Consider the following 12,013-nt stretch of genomic DNA (forward strand, 5'->3'; position numbering starts at 1 on the left):
TCACACTAGAAACGTTTTTAACAGTTTATCAACAAAGACCCCCAGATGGCTATCCCATCATGCACGGTCTGCACAGTTCTAAGAAATTCCTGGAATTTGGTCTGTTATGTTATCACAATCCCCTCAGACATACCCCCGATCTCAAAGAGGCTTTTACTAAACTAATTAATCTCATTCTCTTTTTTTTCTGGTAATGGTCACACTTCTCAAGTGGAAAACCTGTATCTCAAATTCTACCATTTATTTACCCTTTAACAAACATGGATTCATATCCTTGGTACTTCATTAACGGTCTTTTAAGAATGTCTACCAGGTGCGTTCCAGTGGACTCAGTTTTCAATTTTCTGAACATCTCAGAGTCCAATACATGTTTTCTCTTCTCCTTTCTTTAACCTCTGCTTTTATTACACCATGTATGTTTCTTATTCCAATTCATATTTCTCCAACTATTCCTTGGGCTTCTTTTTTCCCCTTGACATGTTAAGTCTGTTTATTCTCTAACATGCCGAAATTCCACTTAAAGTACACACTTTCTAAAATCACCTATATAGTATTTTTCAGTATTAAACCATCTCTGCATAATTGCTAGTGGACTTCACAATAATGTATTTTACTTCTTTCTTGATTTTTATATCAAGTCAATATACTGGCTATTAACTGAAAATCACAGTGAGGGTTTGGGAGTAGAGAATAAGTTTCAAAAATGGTTTTTATAAAACATACTTGGGAAAATAAAATTAACAATCATAAAATAATCAAAAAACTATCCAAGAAAGTGTAAGAGGTATGAGTACGCAAAACAATAAAACTGGTTTTCCCACAACCATAAGGAATTAAATATTAGCATACATATGCTTTATAAATAATAACTTACTGAATCCTTAAAACACCCCAGTGAAGTAGTTAATTTACATTTTATATACAAAGATATTAGGCACTATCTTATTGGAAGAATCTTATGTTAATTCCAGTAGTAGTTATACTATAACATTTTTTTTCCAACTCTCTTTTTGGAAAAGCTGTAACACTCCAGTATACACTATGCATGTCCTCAACAGTGGAATTTTTATCATTTTACACATTCAAGAATCACTATTAAGTACTCTAAGTAAGATAGTTCATACTCTCCAAGGAGCTCACATTTGGGCTTCACTTGCCTGGTGAATCTCAAATTATAATGAATGCAATGTGAAATATATAGAAAAGGAGTGTGCACAAAGAATGATGGGGACACATATAGCCATAGAGCAAATAAGTGATGAAATTGTGACTTAAACACGGTCCTATCAGTCTTCAGAGACTAAAGCAACATTCACAGTAATTCATGAAATTACTACTTTTAAAAGACACATCCTGAATAATAATAAAGCCAAATCTATGATTTATTAAGTGGCCTTGATCAACATAAATTCTTTCTAAAAATCATATAGGCAATCCAATTTTAAAATGTAATTACATGAAATAGGGATATAAAATAAAGATCCTATGTGTATGTGAGTATGCACACGTGTGTGTGTGTGTTGGGTGGGACTTATGGAAAAGATTCTGAAAGGGAGCTGACTTAGCTGGGAGATATCCCTCTTTGCCCTTTCTTTTTTTCCTACTGCCTAGAACTCAGATGGGATGGCTAAAGCCATAGCAATCACTCTGAAATCATGAGATCTAAAGGATGGAACCCAATATAAGGAAAGTGGAGCAAAAGAATTCTGGGTCTGTGATGACTTCAAACTTTGATACTGGCCTTGAATTGCAAAAGACATAGATTTCTACTTTGTTTAAGCCACTGTGACTTTGGGGTAACACAATCTTAGGTATAAGTAACACTTGCTTAGTGCAAAAAACTGAAAATAATTCAGGATTTACATAAAGTATATATAATTCCCCTACTTTGCACCTGAGAGGTGACACTGTTAACAACATAATATGTTAAAAATAGGAAGGGAAGGTAACATAATAGGGACTTTCAATATTGTTATACAATTTAATTTTTTACTCATAACAGCAGGTTGCAAATATTTCTCTCAGTTGGTATTTGTAGTTTTTTATTCTTCATAATAAACCCTTAAAAGAGAACCAAAAGAGAACATGTTGGTTTAAAGAGTTATATGTATTTAAAATTGAAAGACAAAACTGGAAGATGGCCTCCAAAAAGGTTATATCACTTTTACTTTCCTACCAGTGGTGCATTTTTCCAAACATTTTTTTTTTTTTATTTTAAATTTTCTATAATTGTAATGTTTTTCTTTGACTACTTAATAAGGTTGAACTTTTTTTTTCATGTTTACATGCCACTTGTCTTCAGAGAGTTTCCTAGCTCTTTTGCCCAATTTATTACTGTTTTTTAAAATTATTTTACAAGAATTCTTTAGATATGCAATTTTTTGATACCATCATTTGCATGGTTACCAGCTATATAATTCTCGATTATAATAATTCTAACAGTTTTCTAGTTTAGTCTCTTGGATTTCTGTTTGACTGAAAACATATCCTATCAAACTTAAATAATGATAACTGACCTGATTTTCCCAATACTTATATCTTATTTTGTTTTTCTAATCTTACAGCATAAATTTTTTTCATATTTAATATAGCTACTATAATAAATCAAATATAATCATATAATTACATATTTTATATATAATTACATTAAAGATATACCCAAAGTTCCTTTCAGGTTCGAAGTAGGCAATATTTCTACCTGAAAAGTAAACTGCCAGAACTCAGAATTTATAGGGCTACGTGTTTAAAAACATTGCAAATTTTTATGTCTATGCTATTCTTAAAAATGCTCTTATATCATTCATTTTTTCACTTGCACATTCATTTATAAATATCCAATCAAATATCAATTAAAAATTGATGCACCTGGCATGAATAAATTAGTAAATTTGGAATAACAGTGGTGGGTGTTGAAGTTCAGTAATTAGAGAAATCCATGACTAATAATTAAGCAGAATCTTTGTGTGGAATTCAGACTTAAAATTGAAAAGGTAGAACAAAGAAATTTAATTATTTTCTAACCATCTTTTACTTTAGGAGCTAACGGGCACCCAACAATAATTACCTTAATTTAAGATACCAACCAATTAAAAAGAATACTAAGAAAAATGGGTAGCATGGGCCTTTCTTTTTATATTTTAAGTGTTACTAAAAACTCCACCACATTCTTTCAATCACAGAGGGAATTACATTTCCAAATTTGGACTCCTTCATATCACAGCTTACACATTGTTTTCATTTTATAACCAAACCTTACAAGTTTTTAAGTACTACAGAGATTTTTTAAAACTGTAAAATAGCAAAAACTTCTGTGGATGGGCAGCAGTAACCATAAATAGGTTATTTCCTGGCAGTGGTACCAATATGAATTTACTTGTAATGTTGCAAAGAAATAAAAAACATTCCTACAGTCTGCTGAATAACAATTTGTCATAACTTTTTAATTTATAAAAGGTTAACTGTTTCAAGTATGATAAACTACTCTTTCTCTTTATTGTTCACAGCATTAAAACATATACTAGGAAGATAAAAAATATTTTCCTTACAATCTAGAATCAAAGGAGATTTCCAGCTTGAACACTACACATAAATCAGGGCATGCTCTTCAAAAGCCAACCTAATTCTGCTGAAATTTAGTTTGTATGGGCCCAGCAACTTTTTTCAAAGCTCCATTCTCTCAAAAGACATTGCTATACTTGGCCAATTTTATACACTGTGTCTTGGTTAATATTTATTTTGGTAAGACATGTTTAAAAAAGAAGAAATATTATTTTGGTGTGATAATCAGTATCAGTTGTTTTAAAAATATGTTTTTATTGATTTTTAGAGAGCGAGGAAGGGAGAAGTGAGGAGAAAGGGGGAGAAAGGAGGAGGGGCTTAAAGAAACATGCATCAGCTACCTCCTGCACACCCCCTACTAGCCCACAACCTGGGCATGTTTCCTGACCTGGAAAAGAACCAGGCGCCTATGGGTGCAGGGAATGATGTTCAACCAACTGAGCCACACCGGTCAAGGCCCGATATCAACTTTAACTGTCTCCAAGCTCATAAGCTCTACCCCTCATCATTAATTTGTAGTCCCATATTTCTAATTGCTTGTTTAAAATGGAACTCTTTATCTCCTTCTTCAATCCTTTCACTTTTACCTAAACTGAAAATATTAATAGTACCACCTTATGTCTAGTCATCCAGGCAGGAAACCTTGAATTCATCTTTGGTTCCTCCTCCTTCTTTTACTTCATCTACCCAACAGGTGCCAGTTTTATTCGTCTAGTGATGCCTCTGTTCCCACTGCCACTATGATAATCCAGACACTCACTCCCTTCTGTCTGGGTAATAGCAAGCTCCTCCTAAACAGACTCTCCATTACAGCACTCCTTCTAAACCACTGTCAAATTATGCTTCTAAAGTCTGGTTCCTATGTTTCTAAAGTCAGGTCTGGGTATAGCATGCACCAGAAAAATAACTCTATCCTGATATTCTAAACCCTATAACTTGACTTCAATAACTTTAAAAAAACTTTACTCCCCACTGTCACTCCTCATGCATTATGTACTCTAGTCAAACAGTTTCTAAAACACATCCTTGTCTTTTCTGTCTCTCCCAGTCTTTGCTGGTGATGTTCATTTTTGCCTAGGGTAACATATTTCTGTATGTTTAAGTTTTATTTATGCTTTAACATCTAGTTCAAATGTTGTTATTCTCTAAGACAGTCTCTTGGGTCTTCCACAACTGAACACACAAGCCTCTGAACTTCTACAGTATTTCACATGAACTCCTCTATGGCAGTGTTCTCTAACTTATAGCTTGAATGAGTCTACAAATCTTCTAGAAATCTTGTTAAAATGTAGATTGTGATTCAGTAGGTATGACAGTCTGCATTTCTAAGAAGAGCCCAGGTGATACTGATGCAGCTGGCCTGTGAACAATTTGAATACTAAGGTATTATGGAATACACCAATTTTGACCTAGTACTCTGTAGTACTCTGGTTACACCTTGTCTTACTGCCTCTGTGTTCCTATAAATGAAGGAAGAAACCCTGCTTTCCATTGCAACTTGCACAGAAATATTCAATAAATATTTGTAAATACAGCATGGCATAATGTATATAAATATATATGTTTTATAAATTCTAGATTTTCAGCACATTTTAATGGGTTGTAAGCTATGTGTATTTGTGTATAATACTTATACATATAATCGAAACAATGAAATTGAGTCAAATGAAAAAGAAAATAGAATATATCACATAAGGATAAATAGTTTCATAAAACTTTTGTTGCAATTATATATGGATATATATATATGTATACACACACACACACACATTTGCATTGTACTGGATCAAAATTTAAAACCTATTCTTTTATGTGGCTTTGGTCAAAAAGTTGAAAATACATGTTACAGATTGAATCACTCCCCAAAAAAAGATATGCTGAAATCCTAACTCTAGAGATTGGAGTTATGCTATCCCAAGCCAAAGACTGGGACTAACAGAAGCTGAAAAAGAGAGCAAGGATCCTCCCCTAGAGGCTTCAGAGGGAGCACGGCCCTGCCAAGACCTTGACTTTGGACTTCTAGCCTCCAGAATTGTGAGGGAATAAATTCATTGTTTTAAGACACCCAGTTGATGGTAGTTTATTATGACAGCACTAGGAAACTAACACAACGTAGAAGATACATTTTAGTCATATCTCAAGCATTTTCTTAATTTCAAAATTGTAAAACAACATAAAACTATGAACGAAAACATTATCATGGCTGCATACATTTAGCATACAATAAACATTTTCAGGAGATTCTGCAAAATATAACTTTTTTAACGTATTCATATAAAGTGGTCTCCCCTAGTTACTCTTCTTTACATCAACCTGTTTATTTTCTTCGCAGCACTAATCACAAGTTATGCTGCATTTACTTGTTTACTTTCTTTTTTCCCTTCCAGAAAATAAGTTCTGTGAGGACAGGCCTTGCGTCTTACCATATCCCCAATGCCTGACATAAAAGGTTTTCAATAAATACTCATTAAATATAAAACCAGACAAGTTCATAAAATAAATTTAATGTAGCAAGTACTAAAATTTAATATCTCCTTGTTCCCCTTTCAACAAAAAAGTCCTCTGAATAATGAAGATACATCAAATGTAAAAGTATTTTAACAGATCCGCAGAAGGGGTTGGCAAACTATTGCCCATGGGCGAAATCTAGCCAGCTGCCTGGTTTGGTGTGTAAAGTTTTACTAGAACATAGCCCCACTCATTCCTTCATGAAGCTGAGTAGTTGTGACCGACTGGATGGCTACAAAGCCTAAAATATTTACTATCTGATCTACAAAGTAGGCCACTCTATTTTAACTAATTATATCTATACAATGCTTGACATCTAACCATACATATTCCAATGATTGTAAGAAATACATATTGGAAGTAACTTTTACCTTATTGTAATTTTTGGCTAATTCCAACATCTCTTTTACCACTGATTCATTGTGTTTACAGTGTTCACTGTAGTCCTGAAGTGTCAAACCTTCCATCCAACTCTTCTTATGCAAGTTTAGCAACATCTAAAAAATATAAAGAAAAAGTAGTTATTTTCCTATATGGAGAATATTTCCTTCACTTGTCTTGAGAAATTCACAAAAACTTTTGGAATTAATGAATTTAATTTTATTAACTTAAACTCTAATAAAAATTCTCCTAAATTTATATAACCTAAGGAGTACTCCAACCCCATTGCCTTTGTATTTGCTGTTCTTCTGCCTCAAAGGCTGTTTTCCTTATCTTTGCATGGTCTACCCTCCTCACTTTCTTAGAGATAGATGCCTTCATTCACTATGCTATATAAAAAAGCCACCCCACACAATCTTAAACATCTTTCTTCCCTTAACCTGCTTTATTATTTCTATAATTCCATCAACATCTGAATTTTTTCCTTCATTTATTTTTGTTGAATTTATTGGGGTTACATTGGTTAATTATATAGGTTTCAAGTACAATTCTATAACACATCATCTGTATACTGTATTGTGTGTTCACCATAAAATTTTCTTCTTGTTTAATGCATTTCCTTCTCACTAAAGAGAAATCAACAAGATAAGGACTTTGCCTTGTTTATTTCAAGATCACCAGGGTCTAGATTCTAGAACACAGCAGACACTCAGTCAATACTGGTTGAATGAATGAATGAATGAAACTATGTTACACACTATATCTTCAACGTTCACACAGCTCAGCTTTCAAATGCCAAGAAGGTAAATGTCCCATTTACTGAGTGACTTTGTGTCAAATTTTCTAAGCTTCAGTTTATATAATCTATTAATTGAGAGTTTGTATTAGATAATCTCTAAATTTCATTCAAATTCTAACATTCCATTTATAATTTAAAAAATTAAAACTCCTTTATTGTCAGAATGAAGTCATGAAACTGGGAAGAAAACAACAAATTCATCCAGTATGCAATCACATTAGCAAATTGGGAATAGACTGAGTGATCATGGAACTAATCACCATAGTTTGTTGTTCTGTAAATCTGACTTCTAGTTGAGTATATATTCTCGGAAGTTCGTAAGTTTTCAAGTTTAGAGTCTTAAGATAATTTTTCTTAAAGTCTTACTCTAAAGATGTTCTTCAGTTGCAGACTATCATTGAATAAAAATTGTATTAATGATTAATGCAATTATCCAATGTGGGGGAAAAATGGTTACTACAGAATGAACCAGCATACTTTAAGTGAGATCCCTGAGCCACAAAGATTTGAAGACATAGTTGGAAATGTTTGAGTTTAGCTTAAAAAAATTACTCTACCCATTTAGAGGTTTGCAACTATACACAGTACAAAGTTCTTATGCTGAAGAAGAAGCTGCAAATCAAAATAATCTATGACACTTTTAAGAAACAATCTCCAGATTCTCCCACGCACCTCCTAGAGCCCATGAGGACAAGAGTAGTAGTTTGGGGGGGGGGGGGAGCCTAGAAAGTATCTCTAGTTTCTTTGATTGCTTCCCATTTTTGCCACTGATAGTGTTCTAGAAAATGTATCCTTGGGAAATTTCAGTGCTGCTGCAACTACATGTGCTATAAAGCGACTTGTAATTAAGAGTTGAGAACTGGATGTTCCTACCACTTCAAAAGCAAAGTTCCCACAGAACAGGAGGATATCCCTACCATGCCTGGATATGGATTTCATTGGGACCCTTAGGTAAGGCTTGGAGTTAAGTATACAGGTTAATAGGATAAGAGTAAAGGCAAAGCTTTTGGTAATGAGAAAGCATCTGAACTGAGCTACTGGGAACATAACTATAACATTAATTAATTTGTGTATTTGTGTGTTTTTTTAAGCCAAGGATGGTGGCCAGCTTTATGTGGTAGCAAGAAAAAAAAGAAAGAAAAATGATGAAAGTAGCTGAATATTTCCAAACAATTAGATGTAAGATATCAGATTGATAAAATACTTATATAGCTGAATGAATTTTTCAGTTTGTGTCTAAGTAATGCCCCTTTTTGCCTATTCTATGTAAAATTAAAAATAAGTAATGAACCTATGATTGCAGCTGACTCCAAGGCTTGTCATATTGGGGTGTATGTTGGGAGCAGTGAATATATGACCTGTTCAACTGTTTTCTCGTGGAATTAATCCTTTGTGTGTGCAATATTGATCAAGTTTAATATAAAGTCTGATTTAAGTCTGTTAAATCTTAGAGAAATATATGAAGGAAAATGTTAAATGTAGCCAATTTTAGAATCTTTAACTTTTAAAAAATGCAAGTGTTTTGTATTTCTCTATTTTCTAAAGAATGATAAAGTTTTCAAATGTAATAAATAAATAAATAATAAAATAAAATAAGTAATAAATAAGTGATGAGAATGTACTTCAAGCTATCAACTAAATATACCACAGTAGCCCTGGCCAATGTAGCTCAGTTGGTTGGAACATCATACTATACACCGAAAGGTTGCTGCTTCAATTCCCAGTAGGGCACATACTGGATCGATGATTCTCTCATACATCGATGTCTCTTTCTCTCTCTCCCTCCTCCCTCATCTCTCTAAAAATCAATTAAAAATAAAGAATCTAGCTCTAAATATCTGAAAACCCCAAACTGCATTTCCCTTTTGACTCACATTTAGTTTAGGTAAACATGGTACTTTTTAAAAATTAGTACACAATTACAATCTAATTTATTCCTTTCTAATGTGGGAAACAATTTAGTAATTTAGTTACAAAATGTCATTTTATTGGACAAGATAAATTAATCAGGAAAATAACAGAACTAGGGGAAAGATTTTTATACTTTATCATAAAACCAAACTGGAATGTTTATTTCCTACTTTCTCTCTGACTTTACTGCCGACCAATAAGGTAACATGTCTTCGACATATCCAATAAAATATTCTGTTTTTTAATGCTGCAATTCATCAGGATAAAAAACATTTGGAACACATCCATGAACTAGGTCAACAATTCAAATTCAAATATTCCAGGTCCTAGTTTAAATGGTATAAAAAAGATACCTTTTTCCTCTAACATAAAAATTTAAACTTACCTTCTGTTCCAGTTCATTTTTCCGATAGTTAATAGTAATAGAGTAATAATGTCTGTTTAGTCCATGAATTAATGCCTACATAGACAAATGATTTGAAAAAGAACAAATTAACATTTTTCATTCATTAAAATAAATACAACTGCCTGAAACTGTTAACATATATAGACATTACCTTTATTAACTTCTAAAAAAGGCTTTTTATCCTAAATACATATTGAATTAATTTTTTTCTCTCAGCTACAAGTTTAGAATGAGGTTTACAGGTGGGGTAGCACATTCTTCAAAGCATGATATAGAGCTGCAAAAACTCAACAGTTTCAGCAGCCTCGCTCACTCAGAGATAGGGTTGACTTCATCATAATACAAATTATTCATAATTTATAAATAACACAATTTATTAAGCCTGATATTATGATATCTAGGGGGCTCTTTGTTATTTCAAATTAAAGCCTCAAAAGTCAAAATAAGACTCTTATTTTTTCACTCACAACATTAATCTGGGATTTCCCTTATAAATTCAGTTCTAATAGATTTAAATAATTGTGCCTGCACATGTCTCCCAATTAACAAGCAGAGTTTGTTCTTACTGGGTCTATTTAGCTCAAGCTCTCACTAACCAGATCCACCCCACCCCCCGCATTTGATCTCCAAGACAAACAGGCAAATCATAATAAAAAATTTAAGTTAATGGCATGGGCTTTATTAAGAAACAATAACCCTGAATGTGCTGGAATCCATTAACAATTGCTCAAATTTCTAACACTGGCCAAAAAAGTTCAAATGAGGTTCAGAAATATACCATGGAAATATTTTCGACCAGCATAAAAACAAAGAGAGCTTTGGGGTTAACCCTTAGGAAACTAAAGATAATGCTAACCAAAACAACTGCCACACTTTCTAGTTATTAGGTTTTTACAATGTAGGTATCATGGTGTTGAGGTAGAAGGGGTGGAAAGGAGCCATTTAATGAGCACCTAGCATCTGCTTTATACGTTGTCTTCTAATCTTCACAACCACCCAGTAAGCGGGCTAGTTTCATTTGTATTTTCACAGATGAGGAAAATAAGACAGAAATCCTAATTTGTCCCAGTTTATAACTAGCAAAAGATAAAGCTGGGATTTGAATCCAAGTCTTTCTGATTCCAAAGCCCATGCTTTTTCTACCATACTATGGTATAAAGTGTCTGAGGAAATTCCTGGATTAAGTCTTTGAATTTTAAGGGTCAGGATAAAAACAAAACACAGCTTACTTTGCTAGAAAAAAATACTCTTATCGATAGAGTACTAAGACATTTCAATACATACTGTTATAGTCCACCCATGTTCCTAACATCGGTATAATAAAATGGTTGATATGCACAATTAAAGCGCTAAAAGTGCTGTTAAATCCTTACCCGTTCTAATCATCATCAGGGGCAGTGAAGTAAATTTCACTGTAGAGTAATGCTGTAAGGTAGAGGAAAAACCTGGAACTAATTAGGGCCTTTCTAAAGCATTCACCTTTACGCAAATTAGGAAATGTATCCGCTGGTTGAAAGAAGTAGAAAAACGTGCCCAGTCCTCCAGGCAGACAGCCTGGCTGGAGGGAGGAGCTCAGACTAGATTTCAGGTACAACTGTACCCTCATCCAGGTACCTTTGTGCAACACCCTAACTACACATTTCTATCTTATAGTTAGTAACCGCTATGGTCAATAATTATAGAAGTCAGCCAATGTGCCCACAGGCAGGTCCACATTTTGGAGATTAACTGTATTGCTGAAATATATAGTTCGGTATTTGAAGGCACTACCTACTTGATTTTCAATTACATTATTTAGATAAAAGTAGGAAAATTAACAGACAGTGTGAAAGGTTAGCAGGTATAATAACAAAACAAGTATGAGTTAAATAAAATGATATCCTCAAGCAGTCTTCCAATTTCACTTCCTCACCTGCTGTGTACCCCAGTGCATTTATCCCAAATCATAAGTAAATTAGCCATGTGCAGTCCTCCTTCCACATGAGCCCCCAAAGTGCAGCCTATTTTTTAGCTCAATAGATAATAAATTCTCTCAAATTAACCAATCTGGTTGACAATGAATTACAAGTTGTGGCAGCAAATGCCAAAATATATGATTAGTTTAATCAAGGAAGAGACTAACCTTCTGAAAGGGTCAAAAATATGCTAGCAAATGCCACAGTATATCAGGCAGAAAAAGGAGAAAGTTATATAGCCAGAAAATTTCTTAAACATCAATTCTTAAGTTTCTAAGTTACACTTAACAAAAATATGATGGACTTAGGAAATTTAGGCAATTCTTCATTGAAACAGGATATAGTCCAGAAGCTCATTCATTAATTGGCCATTTGAAATCTGCAAGAGTTTCTCAGAGAAGCAGTGCTCTAAAGCATAGTTCTATTCTATAATATATACTGTGGATTGATCTGAGATACTAGCCAGTTGCTATTGCACTACTTGTAGGACAATAT

At 33.4% G+C, this 12,013-nt stretch overlaps 1 protein-coding gene across 1 annotated transcript in view; it reads right to left on the reverse strand.

Annotated features, from left to right (window-relative positions):
- Nucleotides 1-12,013, reverse strand: part of PSMD14 (proteasome 26S subunit, non-ATPase 14) — a 75,673-nt gene that overhangs the window by 5,146 nt on the left and 58,514 nt on the right. Inside the window, exons 9-10 of the mRNA XM_081142443.1 lie at nucleotides 9,543-9,617; nucleotides 6,438-6,563 (exon numbers count right to left, since the gene is read on the reverse strand). Coding sequence (XP_080998569.1) covers nucleotides 6,438-6,563; nucleotides 9,543-9,617 — 201 coding nt within the window. The remainder of the gene's footprint in view (nucleotides 1-6,437; nucleotides 6,564-9,542; nucleotides 9,618-12,013) is intronic.

This window comes from Miniopterus schreibersii, assembly GCF_964146895.1.
Source record: "Miniopterus schreibersii genome assembly, chromosome: 7".
Taxonomy (NCBI): domain Eukaryota; kingdom Metazoa; phylum Chordata; class Mammalia; order Chiroptera; family Miniopteridae; genus Miniopterus; species Miniopterus schreibersii.